This window comes from Mustela erminea, chromosome 7 (assembly GCF_009829155.1).
Source record: "Mustela erminea isolate mMusErm1 chromosome 7, mMusErm1.Pri, whole genome shotgun sequence".
Classification (NCBI taxonomy): domain Eukaryota; kingdom Metazoa; phylum Chordata; class Mammalia; order Carnivora; family Mustelidae; genus Mustela; species Mustela erminea.
Window position 1 is genome coordinate 14,729,553 of NC_045620.1, and position 20,498 is coordinate 14,750,050.

At 46.6% G+C, this 20,498-nt stretch overlaps 1 protein-coding gene across 3 annotated transcripts; it reads left to right on the top strand.

The window, feature by feature from the left end:
• The first annotated feature begins 336 nt into the window (after positions 1-336).
• Positions 337-14,741, top strand: SPINT3 (serine peptidase inhibitor, Kunitz type 3). 3 transcript variants are annotated; one of them, XM_032350527.1, is made up of 4 exons: positions 337-462; positions 7,541-7,655; positions 13,894-14,109; positions 14,613-14,741. In XM_032350527.1, exons 2-4 carry the CDS (start codon positions 7,589-7,591, stop codon positions 14,621-14,623), a joined length of 294 nt encoding a protein of 97 aa, XP_032206418.1. In that variant the 5' UTR covers positions 337-462; positions 7,541-7,588; the 3' UTR covers positions 14,624-14,741. The 3 variants fall into 3 exon arrangements, with proteins under 3 accessions (XP_032206418.1, XP_032206420.1, XP_032206421.1); XM_032350529.1 differs by lacking the exon at positions 337-462 and having other exon boundaries at positions 7,115-7,655; XM_032350530.1 differs by lacking the exons at positions 337-462; positions 7,541-7,655 and adding an exon at positions 11,847-12,003.
• Positions 14,742-20,498: the final 5,757 nt, after the last annotated feature.

A 20,498-nucleotide genomic window follows, 5' to 3' on the forward strand; every position in this document is an offset into this window, starting at 1 on the left:
CCATCAAGAAGGAAATGAGTTTTCCATGCCCGGGTGGTGTCCACTCATGAGCACTGCAGATGGCTGTGCAGGGTGTCTGCCTCAGTGTTCCCATCTGAAAAGGGGGCACAGTTGGGCTGGTTAGATTATCTCTAGGCACCACTAGCAGGGACATTCTGCCGAGTCCCTGGAGGCTGTGCTCAGTCTGTGGTTTCATAGGACGACACTGCCACTTCCTTCTCAGGAAGGAGCGAGGGGCACGGGGCCCCTGAGCTCCATCTCCTTGCTAGCCCTTCCCCTCCCTACCCTGCACCCCACCTCACTCGTCTGTTTCTGGCTCATTCCTACCACCGCAGGTGCAGATGCAGCCCGGCTCATCCAGGAGGCTGTTCTTCCCTCTGAGCCTCCGCGAGTGAAGTCTGGGCAGTGGCTGACAGTGATGCTGAAGAACCACTGGACCGTCAGGGCCTTGCAGCAACCCGGGTAGGGAGGCTCCCGGAAGAAGGCAGGCCACAGGCCTGCGGGGGTGTTGCTCTGGGTCAGTGATGAGGTGTCAGCACAGCTCGGTCTGCACGGGGCACAGCTGAAACAGCCAGCACGTCTCCAGATAGAGAGTGGAAGGGGATGGGGAGGGTGAAGTGTACAACCTCCATTCGGTGGCCTGGTTTCTAGGGCATTATTATTGATTTTGTTAGATGTCACAATGACATGGTGATCAGTAAAAAATTCGATATCCTTAATGAGGTGTTTATGAATTCATTGGCATGATGCCTGAGATGAGCTTCGAAAAATCTCCAGGGGAAGAAGAACTCACATAAGCAGTATTTTCCATATGTTGATATTTGCTGAAGCTGGATAATGTGTATGTGGGCATTTATTATACTATTCTCTGTATTCCTGTGAATGTTTGAAAGCTTTCACTGTTAAAAAAAAAAAAAAAGTTTTGAAAGAATCATGCTGTCATGAAGAAAAGCATGGAAGAAAGAGTACCAGTGTGTTAACTGTGGCTGTCCCAAGGGGTTTAGGAATAATTGGATATCAAGGGGGAGCGATGTTGTGATTTATGAGAAATAGATATTTGATCGTCCTCCTTTTCCTGGCACAAAGCTCCTAAAATCCTCGGAATTCCATAAACGATGGAGCCATAAAAGTGTCTTTCGCTACCTCAGTGAGGTGACTATTGGAAAGCCCCTAGCTAACCAAGAGAGGGATTTCCCTGGCAACAGTGTTGGGGGGAACCAATAGTGTGATTTAGGGTTGGAAATGTCAGCCCCTTCCCCTGCCTTAGAGCGGGGGAAAGGGACTGGATACTGGTTTAACCTCCAATGGCCAATGATTTCATCAATCATGCTATTGTGCTGAGATTTCTATTTTAAAAACTCCAAAAGGATGGGATTCTGAGAGCTTGAGGGTTGGTGAACACATGAAGTTTGGGAGAGTGCCATCCTTGAAGAAAGCATGGGAACTTTGCACCCTTTCCCATTACCTTGCCTGATACATCTTTTGTATCTGGCTGTTCCTGAGTTACATCTTTTTATGATAAAACTGTAGGGTACTAAGTAAAATGTTTCTCTGATCCCTTAGCAAATTAATCAAACCCGAAGAGGGGATCATGGGAACCTCCAATCTGTAAGTAAGAACTGGTAAAAAATACAGGTAACAATCTGGACTTGCAATTGGCATCTGAAGTGAGAGAGGAAGGTGTGCAGTTCTATAGGACTGAGACTTTACCTGTGGGATCTGTCACTCTTACCAGGCAGACAGTGTCAGAGCTGTGTTAAATGGTAGTACACCCAGTCAGTATTCACTGAGAAATGGAGAATTATTTGATGGTGTTGGAAAAAAACAAACTCTTACCATTGAAGGAGTTCAGAAAAAGTCTTCCCAAAATGTGCCACTTTGACATCTGGTCTATTTTAAGCTCAAGGCAGCTGAGACCCTGTGGGGTCAAGAAATTTTTACACCTCCCTTAACTACCTAGAAGAATCTAAATTGGGGATCTTTTACCGAGTAAGAGGTAATTCCAGAGAGAGATTATCTGCCTGACTCATCTGTATGACAGGACAAACATCTAATTACCAAACATCAGCACTTCTTCATGTTGCCCTGTGACTTGCCCTCCTCCCTCTTGAAGCCCCGGGTCCCTATCCCATTCCTTAGCCCGGGGGGCTACAGACCTCATTTTGCCTTATTATCGTTGAACTGTTCATGGATGTTGGGTTCCTGTAAATACAAAATTAAATTTGATTTTCTCCTATTAATCTATCTCATATCAATTTAATTCTTTTTTTTTTTAAAGATTTTATTTATTTATTTATTTGACAGAGAGAGATGACAAGCAGGCAGAGAGGCAGGCAGAGAGGCAGGCAGAGAGAGAAGTGGAGGAAGCAGGCTCCCTGCTGAGCAGAGAGCCCGATTCGAGGCTCAATCCCAGGACCCTGAGATCATGACCTGAGCCAAAGGCAGTGGCTTAACCCACTGAGCCACCCAGGCGCCCCTATGTCAATTTAATTCTGAGGCCAGCCAGAAGAACCTTTGAAGGACAGAGGAAAATTTTTCCTCCCCAACACTGGAGTCAGAGTCTTAAAACTTTATTTACACATCTTTATGTCCTTCCACTAGTTATAATAAGCATATATGACTTTTATAATTCAAAAATAAAGAAATACTTAAAATAAATATGCCACATTTTTGCAACAAATAAGTAATATTGTAGAAGAATATTGACATTGGGAAATGGCTGCAGGATATTGCAGGGTAAGAAAACATTGCATCCAGCGACATCCTGGTATTTTAAAGAACAGAATATGAGCTATGAGGATGAGGATGCCAATTCTTTTTTGTAGCAGATCCCTTCTCTCAAATGAAATATTACTGAAAGACATCTGTCTGGTAAGTACCTGGGTATGGGGTCTGCAGTCCCATCTTCAGCCCTCTGTCCCCCACCTTCCCACTCCTTCTTACCCCAGTACCCCCCAGGCTCAAGGAGCCTCTTATACAAACTGGACTTCATTTTCTTTAAGCTCAGCGATTCTACTCAGTGGCTGTGTGATTTTAGGTTAGAAAATTAACCACTCTGAGGCACAGTAGCTTAGTCAGTGAAGTGAACAACCTCATAGATTTGTTGAGATTAGAGATGATGTCTATGAAATAAGTAACAATGAATTATATTCAGTAAGTGTTAGTTATTTGAGTAGATATTCGATGAAGTTGATAAATTCTAATTTAGTTATTTGAGTAGATATTCGATGAACTTGATAAATTCTAATTTAATGCTCCTTGTTGATATTCAAGCTATAAATAACCCAGGACAAAATTGTCCATGAAAAGCCCTTGAACCTCACCCCAACCCATCAAAGCACAATAGACTCCTCTCCAGCCACCCTCCACCCCAGAGACCAACACAGCCAGATTTTCCAATGGTAGCATAATGGTAGGATGCTTCTCTTTTTTTCTGCATCAGATTAAGTAAATGACTTCCTTTTAAGGATTGCTATATATAGATTTTATTTTTTTTAATCCACACATATATTGTATGCCAGCTAAAGTTTTAAAATGTATTATCTATTCAGGAATTAGAAAAATAATTATCATATATTTTACATCTGAGTTATCAAAATGTATCTTTTTTTTAGATTTTATCAATAGATAAAATCTATTTGAGAGAGAGAGAGAGAGCATGAAAGGGGAGAGGCCAGAGGGAGAAGCAGACTCCCCGCAGAGCAGAGAGCCCAATGGGGGACTCCATCTGGGACTCTGGGATAATGACCTGAGCCAAAGGCAGTCACCCAACCACTGAGCCACCCAAGTGTCCCCATAATGTAAAATATCTTGATGAATATTAAATCTTAAGTCTGAATTATTCAATGTGTTTATTTAGCGACAGACTTCTTAACCCCTTCAATAAACTATCAAGTCAATAGAGAGAAATTTCCCGTCCAGAGGGCAAAGGGAAAGCTCTCATTTATGAGAAAACATGTACATCAATTTGGAAGTTGCTTCCGTGCACATGAGGGACCACAGTTCTCTATTTAAAAGAAATATTTTTCTTTTTGATACTGGAAATCAAAATATGATAAACATCTATACTTGAAATCGGAAATGACTCCTATTCAGGTCTGAACGTAAAACTCTTGGGTCTCAGCGGATCAGGGCAGGAACTGGGGTGAGGCAGGATCAAGCAAGTCCAAGGGCAGCTCTTCTGTTTTTTGACAATGTTGATACTTTCTTCATAAAAGGCTTTTGGCATTAATTTTGATTTTCTAAACCATTGTATTCAAATACAACTTATCTGGATTATTAAGCTTTTTGGCTTCTCTTAGATTCTGTGTGAGAGGCAAGTGCCTCCCTCAGCTCACCTCTGGCCCAACCCTGCTCTTGAGGTGAAGAGTAACTTCTCTCATGGTGGGTTTCATGAGCTGCATATTCTTCTGAGAGTGACTTAGGGACCTAGAGGGAAGGTGGCACCAGGTGCCTGGTTGTGGGGGCGGCCCGGCAGAAGAGAAATGAAAGGGAAGGTTGTGGTTCTACAGGACAGCCTTAACCTGCTTTGTGGCTCTGCCTGGCACTGCTACCGTCTCCTCTTCACCTTTTGATGAGTGAATCAATTCAATCACATCCATTAAGAATTCAAAGTAGAATGGTTTCTCTGTGATCTTTAGGTTGTAGGGTTTGGAAATCTTTATTTTTTTATATAATTTTTTATTTTTTATTAACATATAATGTATTATTAGCCCCAGGGTACAGGTCTGTGAATCGCCAGGTTTCCACACTTCACAGCACTCACCATAGCACGTACCTTCCCCAATGTCCATAACCCCACCTCCCTCTTCCGACCCACCCCCCACCCACCCCCAGCAACCCTCAGTTTGTTTTGTGAGATTAAGAGTCTCTTATGGTTTGTCTCCCTCCCGATCCCATCTTGTTTCATTTATTCTTTTCTTACCTCCCAAAGCCCCCATGTTGCCTCTCAACTTCCTCATATCAGGGAGATCATATGATAATTGATTGAAAATCTTTTTTTCACGATTTTCTTTATCTTCTAAGTTTTCTGTAATGAACACTTAACTGCATTTATTATCAGGAAACAGAAAAGGAAAGACGTTTAATTACTCACTTGAGGAACAGAATCATTCCCAACTAAGCAAGATATTTGTTTTATTCAAGAGAACTGGATAGACCGAGGGAGTCACGTATGTCCACATTCCATCACTGTTCGCCTGGACTATTGCAGTATCCTGCAATATATGGTCTGCAATATATGGCAATATATCCTGCAATATGGTCCCTCTGTCTCTGCCCTTGGGCCCCCCTAGACTCCACTCTCCACTGCAGTCAGAGGGATCTTGTTATCACTTTAGAACTATTGGATTGCTCCTACATCCAAATGCTTAGCAACTCCCTGTCTCTCCTTAGAGCCAAAGTCTGAGTTCTCATAAGGTCCTACAAGACTCTGCACGACCTGCCCACCGGACCTCTCTGTCCTCATCACATTCCACTGTCCCACCCCACCCGCTCAGTTCCAGCCACCCTGACCTCCTAACTGCTGCTCAAACACACCAGGCAAGTTCTTCCCTCCTAGTCTGCTTCCTGCACTGTTATTCCACCAGCTGGTCACCTGGCACGCTCTCATTTCCCCCCAGCTCTGCTCAAACATCTTTTCCACAGAGGGTTTCCTTGACCCGTCTACAGTACAGGCATCGCCTTCTTTATCCCTGTCACTCCCTATCAGCAAAGCACTAGCCATGGCCTGCCAACTGACCCTCTTTCTCTATTGTCTGTCTCCCTCCCGCCCGGCAGGCTCTTTGTTGTGTTTGGTTTACAGCTGTGTCCCCACACCAAGAACAATGCCTTGTAGGTACCTGACAAATATTTGTCAGATGAATTCATCTCCCATCCCCTGTTCACACGGGTACACAGCCACTGAACAGAACGAATATAACGAGATTTGTTAATAAAATATCTGTTTGATCACGGGGCACCTCTGTATAATTAGGAAGCTAGCTCTAACATTCTGTATCCTCGGAGGATCACAGAATAATATCAGACACGGGCACACAGGGAAGGGCCTTGGGTTATTACTAATTTTCTAACAGTCTGGGAGAAGCACAGCCTTAGCCCTCTGGGCAAACTCCCCGAAGCGCTGCATTTCTTGCTCTCTGTCTTCTCTTGCCTCAGGCACAGCAGAAATTCGGTTCAGCTGCTCCAGGCCCTTCTGTTTCATTTCAACAATGGAGAAATAAAATGATTCTTTGACACCTGACTTATTTTTTCCTTGGGGAAAGGAGACAGGTAGACAAAGTCTTTCAAACTAAGACATCGTAGCGGATAATGGACATCATGGGCCATGAAGCCTTACTAAATCTTTGTATTCATGGTTGGTAATCCTTTCAAAGAGCCTGTGTGGCAGGTACCCCCATACAAAGTTAAAAAAATCTGAACATAGGTGACTTGCCCCAAGTCACATGGCTATTAAAGTGGTAAGGTCAGGACAAGATACTATTCCAAACCAACCCCTATAACAAAACCCCCGACTTCTGTGGGAAATTGTTAAAATGCAGATAACTAGTAGAAATGCAGATAATAGGACTTTGGGGGCATTGCCCACACCCATTACTCCCCTGTCCCTGAGCCTCACCCCACCCACCAAAGCACAGGGATTAGTGAGTCTGGGTTTTTTCCCTGGCACCAAAGATGTGCTGTCTCTACCAACATCAACCAGTTCTCCAACACCAACTGGGCGTCCTACAAGTCTATTCACTTCTGATGCGAAATCTTCAGAGTTAGTACAGACCCCACAGGTTAAGGGCTCAGTCCCACAAGACTGCCCTGTATTCGGGTGCCAGTCACGAGTCCCTGGGACCACCCATACTTCTGACCAGCCAGCTGTAAATTCAGAGCTTCCTTGACCACCGCTGGCCCAGGTTCCATAATTCATAAGAACAACTCACAGAACTCAGGAAAGCACTTTACTTACAATTACCAGTTGATTATCGAGGATAAAACTCAGGAACAGTCAAATGGAGGGCTGTATACGACAAGGGGGGGGCCCGCTGGGAGGACTCAGACGATCACCCTCAGAGCACCTCCATTTATCACCAACCTGGAAGCTCTCTGAACCCTGATATGTAGGAATTTTTGTCGAGGTTTCATTAAATAGGCATAGTTGGTTAAATCTTTGGCCATCGGTGACTGAATTCTCTAAGTAGCCTTCTCCTCCTCATCCCCAGATGCTGGGTGAGGGTAGGGGCTGAAAGTCCCAACCCCCTAATAACCTGAGCAGTTTTTATGGACCCTGCACCCTCCAGCAGCCATCCAGGGGCTCCTTCCTGTGGCCATTCATTAGCATCCAAAAGACAGTACCTCCCAAGTGTTTCTAGAGTCTGGGCTGTAAGTGGGACAAAGATCTAAGAGTTATTTGTTTCATTATACTACTGTGTGGTTCAGGGGAGAGGCAGAAACCAGGAACAGGGAATCTCAGAGATGAGGCTCAGGTTCTGGTCGATGAGCATTAGGCAGGATAATGTTTTAAAAGCTGAAAACGTGCTGATCTACTTTTTAGAGTCCTGAAAAGCCCCTGCCATTAAAACTTCCTGCCTTCCCTGAAGACATGCAGAGTGGTTTGGCTCCCCTCACAGAACTGCCCTCCTTTCCAGGCCCCAGCCTCGAGAAGACAGGTGAGCAGGACTTACTTGGGGAACAGGTACTGATTTCATCCCCTGGGGGGTGCTGGCAACCATGGGGCTCAGAAGAGGGAGGAGGACTGCCGGGAGACAGAAGGGGATCATCTTCAAAGCCTTTGGAAGGGCTCCTATGGAAACCTAAGGTCTGATGGAGCTTTTCACATCCCAGCAGAGGGGTGGGGACAGCCGATGGGGAGGGAGAGGGATTGGGGAAGGGGAGAGCCTGGGGTCAGTCCTGTTCACTGCTTAACCTCACCACCTCCCCAGGCTTCTGCCTGCAGGGGACAAAATGCTCAGTAAATAGCCTTCTCAAACTTTATCACGCCTGTGAGTCACCTGGGGATCTTGTTCAAATGCGGATTCCTTTCAGCAGGTCTGGGGTGAGGCTGTCCAGGAGAAGCTGCATTCCTTACAGGCTCACTGCTATAGAATGTCCCCAGCTCCAGTTTCTTCCCTCTGAAATGGTTGTCAGAACCACACTTGGGTTCATCAATTAAGAAGTTCTGACTGCTTGGACCAATGGCACATTAAATTCTAAGTAGGCACAAGTCATAAAAAGCCTTTAGGGCAGTTTCCACTTTAAAGAAATCTTCTTGTTGTGCAAGGAATAACAGATCAATAGCAGATGGGAATCTCTGAAGCCAAAGCTGGAAAATTGGTGGGCATGGGCCAAGCACCTTAGAGCGGTGAAAATGAATGCTCCCCACCTAAATCCAAGGTGCCTGTGCTAGGCTGAGTTGGTCCTGCCCATGTGCCTGACCACAGTAAAAACCCCAGACACTTGGTCTTCCGCGAGCTTCACTGATGGGCAACACTTCAAATGTGTTGGGCTGGGGAAATGAAACACATCCTGTATAACTAGGCTGGGGGAGGGAAGCCTGTGCCTGGTTTCCTCCATTCTTCACACCCTATGCTTCTCTCCTTTGTTAATTTTAATTTGTACCCATTTGCTGTAAACTTAACTATAACGACTTCTGAGTCCCGTGAGTCCTTTTCATGAGTGGAATCTGAGCATGGTCTTGGGGACTTCAAACACAGGGAGTTTCCATTGTTATCTCCAAATAGAAACTGAAGTCCAGAAAGGTTAAAGAGATGAGCAGAGGTCGCACAGAATGTGAGTGGAAATGTTGATGTTTAAATTTGTCTGTCTCCAGTGGCCATACTTTTAACAAGTACTAGAGGACAAGTGAAGATAATCTCACACAATTTATGCCTCTTAAGTAGAAAACTCAACAGTAGGGACAGAAAAGTTATTAAAAGCACAATAGAAGAAAATTCCCTGCTCCATCCAAAATCTGTGTGGCACCTGTGTGGCTCAGTGTGTTGAGTGCCCAACTTAATTTCTGCTCAGGTCTTGATCTCAGGGTTGTGAGTTCATTGCCTACAGCAGGCTCCACGCCCAGTGTGGAGTCTACTCGTCTCTCTCCCCCTGCCCCTCCCCCCACCTCAACTCTTCCCCTCTCTCTCTCTTTCTCAAATAAATAAAATCTTCTTAAAAATTTGTAGATTTGGGGCACCTGGGTGGTTCAGTGGGTTAAGCCTCTGCCTTCGGCTCAGGTCATGATCTCAGGGTCCTGGGATGGAGCCCCGCGTTGGCGGCGGTGGGGGGATGGGGGGGTCTCTGCTCAGCAGGGAGCCTGTATCCCCCTCTCTCTGCCTGCTTCTCTGACTACCTATGATTTCTCTCTGTCAAATAAATAGATAAAATATATTTTTTTTAATTTGCAGATTTTTAGCACTCCATATCCCATTAAAAATTTAAAAAGGAAGCCTGGGTGGTTCAGTGGGTTGAGCATCTGTCCTCAGCTCAGATCATGATCCTGACATCCTGGGATCAAGTCCTACATCAGGCTTCTCACTCAGCAGGAAGCCTTCTTCTCCCTCTGCCTCCTCTCCCCATGTTTGTGCTCACTTTCTCTCTCTGACAATAAATAAATAAAATCTTAAAAGAAAAAAAAGATGTAGAATGATACCAAAATAACATTGTTAATTTACTGGGTCTCAAAGAGAAGCAAAGAAGTCTTTAGACATTCGGGTAGGAAAAGAGTAACCCCTAAGGGAGAAAAACTTTCAGGCAACGTCTTAGCAATGTTCCATGGCAGAACCAGTAGAGCCAGGTCTGCCCAGGTCTCAAGTTTTGGGAAAAGAAAACATAACCCAGGAATTTTTTACCCCATCAAATTTTCTTTCAAGTATTAAGGCAATATGCAAAAATTCTCAGAAAATAATATCTGCAAACTCTAATAGTTACTTTATGTGGTGGAAGTTCATTGTCCAATATGGTAGTCACTAGCCACATATGACTGCTAAGCATGCAATATATGGCCAGTATGAATCATGAGGTGCCACAAATGTGAAATACACACCAGATTTCAAAAGCTTAGTATGAAGAAAAGTAAAATATTGGTGGGAATGCAAGTTGGTGCGGCCTCTTTGGAGAACAGTGTGGAGATTCCTCAAGAAATTAAAAATAGGGACGCCTGGGTGGCTCAGTTGGTTAGGCAGCTGCCTTCGGCTCAGGTCATGATCCCAGCGTCCTGGGATCGAGTCCCACATCGGGCTCCTTGCTCCGCAGGGAGCCTGCTTCTCCCTCTGCCTCTGCCTTCCACTCTGTCTGCCTGTGCTCGCTCTCACTCTCTCTCTCTCTGACAAATAAATAAATAAAATCTTAAAAAAAAAAAAAAGAAATTAAAAATAGAACTTCCCTATGACCCTGCAATTGCACTACTGGGTATTTACCCCAAAGATACAGATGTAGTGAAAAGAAGGGCCATCTGTACCCCAATGTTTATAGCAGCAATGGCCACGGTCGCCAAACTGTGGAAAGAACCAAGATGCCCTTCAACAGGTGAATGGATAAGGAAGATGTGGTCCATATACACTATGGAGTATTATGCCTCCATCAGAAAGGACAAATACCCAACTTTTGTATCAACATGGATGGGACTGGAAGAGATTATGCTGAGTGAAATCAGGCAAGCAGAGAAAGTCAATTATCATATGGTTTCACTTATTTGTGGAGCATAACAAATAGCATGGAGGACATGGGGAGATAGAGAGGAGAAGGGAGTTGGGGGAAATTGGAAGGGGAGGTGAACCATGAGAGACTATGGACTCTGAAAAACAATCTGAGGGTTTTGAAGGGGCGGGGGGTAGGAGGTCGGGGTGGTGGATATTTATAGAGGGCACGGATTGCATGGAGCACTGGGTGTGGTGCAAAAATAATGAATACTGTTATGCTGAAAATAAATAAAAAATAAATTAAAAAATATTGCATTAGTATGTTTATTATATGTTGATTATACATTGCAACGGCAATATTTTGGATATGTTAAGTTAAATTAAGTATTATTATAAGTAGTCTTAGGATGCCTGGGTGGTTCAGTTGGTTGAGTGTCTGACTTATGATTTCGGCTCAGGCTGTGATCTCAGGGTCGTAAGATCAAGTCCCACATCAGGCTCTGTGCTCAGTGAGGAATCTGCTTGAAATTCTCTCTCTCTCTCTCCCTCTGCCCTTCCCCCTACATACTCTGTCTCTCTAAAATAAAAAAGATATTTTTAAAAACCAGTCTTACCTCTTCTTTTTACTTTTTAAAATGCAGATACTAGAAAATTATACTGGAATGTATTTCATTATATTTCTGTTGCACAGGACTATAGTAGAATTTGGGGAGGGATTTGCTTCCTTTTACTATTCACTATAGCTCGATATTTTAAAAATAAGTATGTTGATTTATATAAAACAATAAACTCATTGTTTCTAAATTAAATAAATAAAGCAGTGAACAAAGAGCTATGTTTTCTCTCCTAGGATGTCAAGACAACTAGCTGGAAAGATCTGGATGGGAACCAGTAATAACAGAATGGAAAACAGCTCAATTGGTTTCTTAGCGACTCTGTTGTCCAACCCACTTATTTTACAAATAGGGAAACTGAGGCCACCTAAAGTCACTTCAGGTGACTGAGACCATCAGTCCAAGGTCACAGGAACTCAAGTCTGGAGTAGATGAGGCTAGGGACTGGCATTCCAGATGCTGCAGAAACACTGACTTAGGGCACTTGCCCAGTAGCCTCCAAAAAGCCCTCCAAGCCAAGAGGTGAGGCCTCCAGGTAGACACCCACTTCCTCTTGGCCCACACTCCTTGCCCAAGGTGCTTCCTCTTCCAGGTAATGAGAGGCCAGGTACTTCTCTCAACGCAGAGGAATAGGGCCCTTCTGTTTCAGCTGAAGGTATAACTTTAGCCTCTGGCCGGACCCTAGGAAACAGCTACTGGTACCATGAAGTTCAGACCGCTCCTTGTCTTCTGCGTCCTCTTCTGCCTGGTGAACATCCCCAGCTCAGGTGAGCTGAAAGGATCCCTGAGACCCACAGCCTGTGACTGGAGTCGGGGAGGTCTAGGGTGGGGAGGCTGGCTCCACAGGGCCACCTAGTCACTTCCACCTCGGGTGGAAACCAGGGCCTAGGCTCGGGAAGAGGCTTGTCTATCTGGGGTCAGACCTCACATATGTCTATTTGATTGAATTCAATCATCACCAAATTTAATTTTTATTACAAAGCAATACATGTGTTGGTCTTAAAAAGACAAACAAGGGGCGCCTGGGTGGCTCAGTGGGTTAAGCCGCTGCCTTCGGCTCAGGTCATGATCTCAGGGTCCTGGGATGGAGTCCCGCATCGGGCTCTCTGCTCAGCAGGGGGCCTGCTTCCCTTCCTCTCTCTCTGCCTACTTGTGATCTCTCTCTGTCAAATAAATAAATAAAATCTAAAAAAAAAAAAAAAAGACAAACAATATGGAAATGTGTGAAGTTAAAAGTGGGCCCCCTATTTTACAGAGCCCAAATAATCTTTCTTCTCCTTCTTCTTCTTCTTCTTCCCCCTCCCCCTCCTCCTCCTCCTCCTTCTTCTTTTTTCCCCCCAAATAATCCTTCTCCCCAGAATCCTACTCCATGGATTCTTACAAGAAAAACAAATCTTCATACTGCTTTAAAAAGGAGGTCAGGTTCTGCAACTTGGCTGTACTCTGGAGGCACCTGGGGGCTACCTGGGTCCCACGTTCCCAGAATCTGATTTAATTAGTCTTGGGTAAAACCTGGGAATTTAAAGGATTCTAATGTTCCACCAAGATTGAGAATTGCTGCCCTAATGAAAGACCTTGAATTCCCTTCCTAGAATTCTAGCTTAGGGTTCTCCCAGGAAACGCAGCCTGTCCTATCAATTGAAGATTCCCAAAATGGTACCATGGAGCAGAGTTGACCCATGAACTCATTGTCTGAGGGATGCTATCTTTGTCAGGGAGGGTACATATCAAGGCAGAGTATATTGTACCCCATGAAAGGATACATTGGGATCCACAGCCAATTAGTAGGTAAGGGTATATGTGTGTGTACGTGTGTGTTTCTGTGTCTGTGTGTACACGTGTCAGATAAATCACTTGTGATAACCAGAGCCAGATGTGAAAGGAGTTAAAATAACAGGTGTTTCGGTAAAATCGATCCATTTCTTTATTTTTTCATTATTCATGGATACTGAAGATTTTTTACTGTAAATATCTTTTTCCTAGTTATAAAAAGTGATACTTGTTCATTGACATTTAAATGACACTAAAAATAATTAGAACATAAAAATCATTTGAAATTCCATCACCCAGGAAAATTACTACAAATATAATGGTGAACCACCTTCTAGTCATCACTACACGGGTTTATAGATTTATTCTACATCAACAGGACCATTCTAGATTTTGTCTTTTGAAATTTGATTTTTGTTCCACAAAATTATGAACCTCCCTCCATTTGATCAGCACTATACTTATCAATGACTGTATGTAACCTATCAATCCCCCGTTGATGAACGTCCATACCTTTTCCAAATTATATGCTTTTTTGCAATCATAAACAAAGCTACCTCAACTATCTTGAGTCAGGTTATAAGAAAGTATAGCAGGCAGAGCCTGGGACTTGAAATTGGAACTGGGTTTAAACCCCAGGCCTCAATGATTGGTTTTAGGAGTTTTGGAAGATGACCAAACCTCTCTGAAACTGTTTCTTCATTTGTGGGGTAGGGACAGTAATGTCCGCTCCAGAAAGTCATTTAAATCATGCAAAAAAAATGGCAAGCACTAGCACAGTGCTTGGTGTAGAAGGTGTGCTTCTAAACAAAAAAAAACTAACAGCCTGTGTCAGTTCCTTCAAAGGACACCTAAGTGACAATACCTGTCCTTCCTCACCCCTGCAGCCCATCTCAAGAAAGGGGCTCCCTGGGAGCTGTCCCAAATTCTGCCTGCCCTGTGCCAGCTCCCCCCAGTGAGGGGTCCCTGCAGAGGCCTCTTCTACCGGTACTTCTACAACGACACGTCCAGTGAGTGTGAGCGTTTTACCTACAGTGGCTGTCAGGGCAATGACAATAATTTTGAGACCGCGGAGATCTGCGTGAGGATCTGTAAGCCCCCTGGTGAGTCCTCTTGTAGAAACAGGAGAAGCCACGCTGGTGACTGGGGCAGGGGGTGCTCGCGGGAAGGGAGACGGCGTGGTGGAGGATGGTGGTGATGTCCTGATGATGGTACTGTGCGAGTGATGGGGACGGAAATAATCATATGCGCCACCCAGAGGTGTCTGCGTGTTTGGCAATGGGGGTGCTGGGGAGGAGACAGCAAGGATGTGGTTGATGGTGGTTTGGAGGGTGAAGATGAAAGCAGTTTTGGTGAGGAGTGAGGCTTTTCATGTAAGTGGTGGTGTTGGCCACGGGGAAGACAGCTGTGTAAACTTCAAGGGGATGATGGTGTTGACGGAAATGATGGTGTTGGTGGCGATGATCAAGGTGGGAAGTGAGAGAGCTGAGGAGGCTCCCGGGTGGTGTTTGTTGAAGGCGGTGGCTAAAGAGTCCGGCTGATGGCTCTGTCCCTAGGTCACCAATATGCCGGCCAAGAAAGAAACTGACTGCCATCTCCATTACAGAGACCAGGTAAAGGACAGCCGAAGACCAAGCCTGCATCCTCCCAGCCTTGTCTGAAAGCTACTGGGCCTCCCTTCCTGGGCTTGGTCCCTGCTTGGAACCCATCCTGTTACCCATCAGGCCTGGATCAATAAAACATTCAAAGTTGGTGTGGCCTGAAGCTTTCCTATGAGGGCCCTGGGGCTCTCCTCATGAATTGCTCACAAACACCTCAGCTCTTAAGAGTGATCAAACCTGCCTCACCCCCACCCCTACCCCCTCAGGCCCTCATTGTCCTGTGCCCTCAGAAGAAGGCTAAGGACTGGGGTGGCTGGGTGGCTCAATTGGTTAGGTACCCAACTCTTGGTTTTGGCTCAGGTCATGAGTTCAGGGTCCTGAGACCGAGCCCCACATTGGGCTCTGTGCTCAGCGTGAAGTCAGCTGAGATTAACTCCCTCTCCCTCTGCCCCTTCCCTGCTTCTGCGTGCTCTCTGTTTCTCAATAAAATAAATTTTAATAATATTAGAAGAAGAAGGAGGAGCAGGATGTGGAGGAGGAGGAGAACGAGAAGAAGAGGAGGAAGAGGAAGGGGGAGGGGGTTGAGGACGAAGGACCTGTTTCCTACCACCAGGGACACAAGGAAGTCAGACTGGATGCAAATTTGGGGACCTTGCATGTCTGTCTCCAAAGCCCGGCCACCTGTTCCTTGCTGCCTGGGGCTCTGCTAATAGGTCTACTTCCACTCTTCCTGTCCAACAGGAGATACATGCTAGAGGGTGGAAAGGGCTAGAAAGTCAGGGAATCTTGGTCACCCAGGTGGGAATTTCCCTCCATGCAGAGGGATCTCGGAGTAGCTCAGTCATTAAGCATCAGACTTTGGCTCAGGTCATGATCCCAGGGTTCTGGGATCGAGGCCTGCACTGGGCTCCCTGCTCGGAGGGAAGCCTGCTTCTCCCTCTCCTGCTCCCCCTGCTTGTGTTCCCTCTCTCCTTGTGTCTCTTTCTGTCAAATACATAAATAAAATCTTCAAAAACAAACAAAGAAAAAAGCACCATTTCGCCCCTTTCTAAGTATACGATGGAGTAGGTCTTTAGTATACTCACATGGTGGTGCAAGCATCGTGACCATCCAGTTCCAGAACATTTTCAGCTTCCTAAACTGAAACTTTGTGCCCATTAGAACTAACTTCCCTTCCCTGTCCCCTTCCCCAGGCCCAGGTCACGGCCATTCTACCTTCTGGGTCAATTAACTGACTACTCCAGGTACCTCATAGGAGAGGGACCATACAGTAGTTGTCCTTTTGTGCCTGGCTTATTCCAGTCAGCGTAATATTTTCAAGGTTCATCCCTGTGGCATCCTCTGTCAGGATTTCCAGAATATTCTGGGGAAAAAAAAAAAAAGAATATTCTGTTGTTACATAATTTTTGGAATGCTGGATGGCTTCTGCCCTGACCATCGCTGCCACCTCCCCCCACAACCTTCTCCTGTTGCCCTACGTGTAGTCCAGCCACTTCCCCTTCCTTGAAAGAGACACTGCTGCCCAGGACCTAACAGAAATACTAGAATCCAGAACCTGGAATTCCCAGACTAGACCCCTGTCTTTGGTGATGTCATTCGTGTCCTTGGTGTGCCCATCCCAAAAATATATCTACTTGAGAGAAAAGGTATGTTTCCCCTTTAATTTCCCCCATTCTCTTTCGTGTTCTTAAACTATCTGAAAGATTGAGGTCTGGAAGACTAATTGAGGACAGCCTGTGATTAGTATTTGAAGTTGTGTCTATGCTCTGAAATGTAGGCATTTAAAAAATATGATTATTACAAATAATTTTAAAGTAAAAAATATAAATACACACGCGACTCAAGAATTTAATCAGTTGCTCAGATCATCATGAGATGGGACAGTAACTGAGCACCTTTGTGCAAGTCGTAATTAGCCATGCATTTCTCTCCCTTCCCTGGGTTTCCTGGATCGCAGCACTTACTCCAAAGTGTTTTAAGTGTGTTTGTCTCTGCCTCCGGGCCGTGAGCAGCACAGGGACTGTGTGGAATGCATGTTTTGTAAAGAACTTAACGTATAGTAAGCAGTTAACCAGCAAGCACTGAATGAATCAATAATTTGTGATTTCATTCTTAACTGCCTGGGTTCGTAGAAACCACATGAAGCCACACCCAATCCAACAGTCTGTCCCAGACTCAACACCTTCTCCCCCTCTGCTGGGATCAGTCCAGTCTGCTCTTCCTGATACTCTCACCTCCTCGCTGGTCTCCCAGTGTCCGTTCTTACCTCGCACAGTCTGTGCTCTGCACAGCAGCCACAGTGATCCTTTCAACAGCAAAGCCTTTGCTACCACGTGCTACTTTTCCTGTTGGAGGGTAGGTTCCTGGGTCCTTACTGCACCGACATACATGCTTGAGTAGGTAAGTAACACACAAAACGGGCCACATACGGACCCATGATGAGAGAATGATGAAGCAAGAATTATTAACCTAACATGCATCAGAAGGCCAGAAAAGTACATAAGCGAATAAGCAAATGCAAATCTGATAGTGTCCTTGCCTCCAGGGCTCTCTTCCTCCTGCCCCGGCCAACCTGTGCAAACTCACCCCAACCCCACCCCATCCCCAGCTCCAGCTACTGGGACTTCCTTGTTTTGCAGACACACTCAGGGAGCTCTTGCCACACGGTGGTTGCTCTTGCTCTTTCATTGGATTTCATGTGATTTTCTCCTTCACTCTGCTTGGATCCCTGATCATTCCTCACCTTCTTAGAGGTCTTGACCATCCATTTCCTGTTCCCACTGCTTTCCTTTTCTTCGGGACTATCGTGCTACGAGGACATAGTGGGATTGCGCTATATACCTTTTAGTGCAGCCAAGTTTTTTTGTCTGCCTCCCTAGTTAAACTGTAAACACCACACGGCAGGGATTTCCTTTCTTGTTCACTAGTGCCTAGAGGAGTACTGGGCACAGGACACATACCTGTCACATATTTGCTGAATGAGTAGACAGATGGATAATAGAAGTGCCAGACAGACAGGTCAGAGGTTAGGTGAGTAAATGGATGAATGAATGAGCATACAGCCTCAGTGAGGAAGTGAGAATGGTCACAAAAGGGTTCCTGGAAGGAGCTCGAGGTCAGGGACAGAGGCAGGGGGGCATGAAAGGGAAGAACAGGCGTCAAGGCAAGGAAGCCGGAAAAGGCAAGGCTGATTGACTTTGCCTTCTTCTCCCGCTTCCCAGCACCCCTAGCTCAGGACGGGGGACGCCGTCTCTCAACCCCGTTCTCAGTGTGTGAAAAACATGCCTGTCCCACTGTGGGTCCACAAGGCTGAGGCCTCCCTGCCACCTCTCCAGATCCTGGTCACGGGGGATGGGGAAGGGGGTCGGGATCTGGGTGCCCCACTGCTCCTCCCTGAGCCCTCTGAAGGCACCAGCAGGCCGGCAGTAAACCTCCCCGGGCAGCTGTTGCCAAAGCCTGCCTGACCCCCAAGCCAGCTGTCTCCCAGCCGTCTTCCGAGAGGACCGGCCCTGCCGTGTCCCAGGTCTCCTGATACATGTGCAGTGACTGAGTGACAGTAACAGGGAGAGTTGGTCACCAGGAACTGTCCCTGGTGTTGAAGGAAAACTGGGAAAGGAGACTAGTTCTTCTGGGCAGTTCCACTTGTGCAAATCTCCTTCCTCTACTCAGTCGCTCACTGCTTTTCCTGAGGGAGCCGTCAGAGGACAGAAGTTCCCTTTTCTACCCCCAGTGCTATGCCCACGGCAGTTCTTGTGAGGGGAAAGCAGACCTCACAGTGCCTGGGGGGGCCCTGACTGGCCTGGCCTTCAGCACCTCTGGCCCTCCCCCTGGAAATGCCCAGGCCCTGAGTGCATGGACTAGGGAAGATGGTCCTGGTGCGGGCACAACAAGAAGTTCAGGGATCAGAACCCCGATGTTTGGGTGACCTGGCTTGCTTAGCAGTGAAAGTACTGCGTGATGCTGGTGCATTCATGCACTCGTTCCCTCAGCAATTACTGGAATGCAGACCACATACCAGGCTCTGTTACAGACACTGAAGCCACAAAAAGCCAAAAATCCTCGTCCTTATGGAGCTTAATGATGAATAAACAAGGTGAGACACGTTGCATGTTGATGGCAGTGAGAGACATCGAGGCAAAGAGAAGGGCAAAGGAGGAGCTCGTAGGGGGCACAGCGACTTAAACAGGTGTGGCCAGGAAGCCCTCATCCACAGACCGCACAGGAGGGGGTTGGTGGGAGAGGAGCCGGCTTCTGGATTTACTTTGAAGATAGAGCAGAGCTGTCAAAAGAGCAAGCCTGACAGGTGAGCGAAGCATCAAGAATGGCTCTAGGGTTTTTGGCCTGGGCGACGGATGGCCGACCACCCGTGTGTGTTGGGGATAGTAGGGGAGAAGGTGCGGACACTTGGCTTGGGAGATACTAAAGCTAGATGTCCGTTAGATGTCCCAGTGCAGCCGGCAGGCAGGCAGTGGGAAAAATGAATCTGGAATTCAGGGAGGGGCACGAGACATGGTGTTGCCAGTGCACAGATTACGTATGATGTATATGACATATGTCGTGACAGCGGAGGTGGTCCCAGTGCCCGTCCAGCTGGGGGTAGAAGGCACAGCCAGGCCACAATTCCATGCTCTCCGGATGTGGCAGGCATCTTGCTCCGTGCGGGAGCCTCAGATATCCACCCGCCCACTGCATGCTCCTTATTTACACCCTGCCTATTCGTGCCTGGAAGAAACTCAAGAGAAAAGCATCTTGACCAAGTTGCCTTTGCCTGTGGGCTAGATGAGCTCATCACCTTCCTACACACACGTCCCTCGTACGTCCTGGGAGCTCTTGGAAAACCCTCAGAGGCGACCTACCAATCCCATCTATGCTGGCTGTGAGGACGTTGCCAGTACTATCGTGCTCAAGACTCTGCCCTCGTGCTCGTGGGGTTTCTGGGTGCTCCTTGCCCTTCCCATTCCTACCCTTGAACCCCAGATGCCAGGCCAGAATAGCCTATACCCAGTCATACATACATAACGTCCTGAGCTGGATCCGGTCCAGATGGAAGACAGCCCCTGTGCCTCCAGGGAGCTTAGAGTTCAATGGAAGTTAAAGAACAAGAACAACGAGGGTGAAAGGAACCTGTAAAGGTTAAGTCCACGGAGCTCTGGGAACAGAGGGAAGGGGCACCTACAGCAGCTTGGTGTATCAGGGAAGACTTCCTGGAGGAACTAACTCTCTGCTTTTTAAGAGTGGTTTTAAGAGTGAACCAGGCAGTAGAGGACAGTCTCTGGTTGGGCGAACGGGCATTCTAAGCCGAACTCTTACGATGGGAGAGCTGGGAACGGGACGGGCAGATGGCAAATACTTACTACACTTAATGCCAAGTGTGCCAGAGGCAGAGACAGAAGATGGGGGCGGGGAGGGGCATCTACCTAAGGACCTACCACAGGAATCCAGGGTTTTATAACCAAAAGGGGAGGTGGGCAGGGGCAGGCCTTGATCCAGTGGACCTGGCTTCAATGTCTGTGGGAGGTCTAAGGAACCACCCAGAACACAAGCTCATGAAAAGCCTGACAGAAATTCCAAGTCTGGGCTACACTCAGACCAACTGAATTCACAGGCTCTAGACCCCAGAAATCTGCATTATTTTCACAAGCATCTCAGGGAATTCCAGGGCACAACACAGAAAACCAACACATGAAGCTCTTCCCCCTCCCCAGCTCTACCCCTGGTGATAGGGCACTGGTTCCCAGGGCTCCTGAGAGGCAGGAGGATGGTTCATGGTCATGGTCATGGTCATGGATACACTTCTATAAATACTCCCAGCCAAACCCAGGGAGCTCTGGGAATCCCAGTGGGGAGGAAGCAAGAGAGAAGAGGAATTTTTAGCAGGAGGAAGAGGAGAT

Bases quoted from the DNA above. Each gene is read 5' to 3' on its own strand.
- SPINT3 (XM_032350527.1), top strand. From the start codon at position 7,589: ATGCAGAGTGGTTTGGCTCCCCTCACAGAACTGCCCTCCTTTCCAGGC. The intron at 7,656-13,893 runs GTGAGCAGGACT...TCACCCCTGCAG, and splicing joins CCCCAGCCTCGAGAAGACAG to CCCATCTCAAGAAAGGGGCT.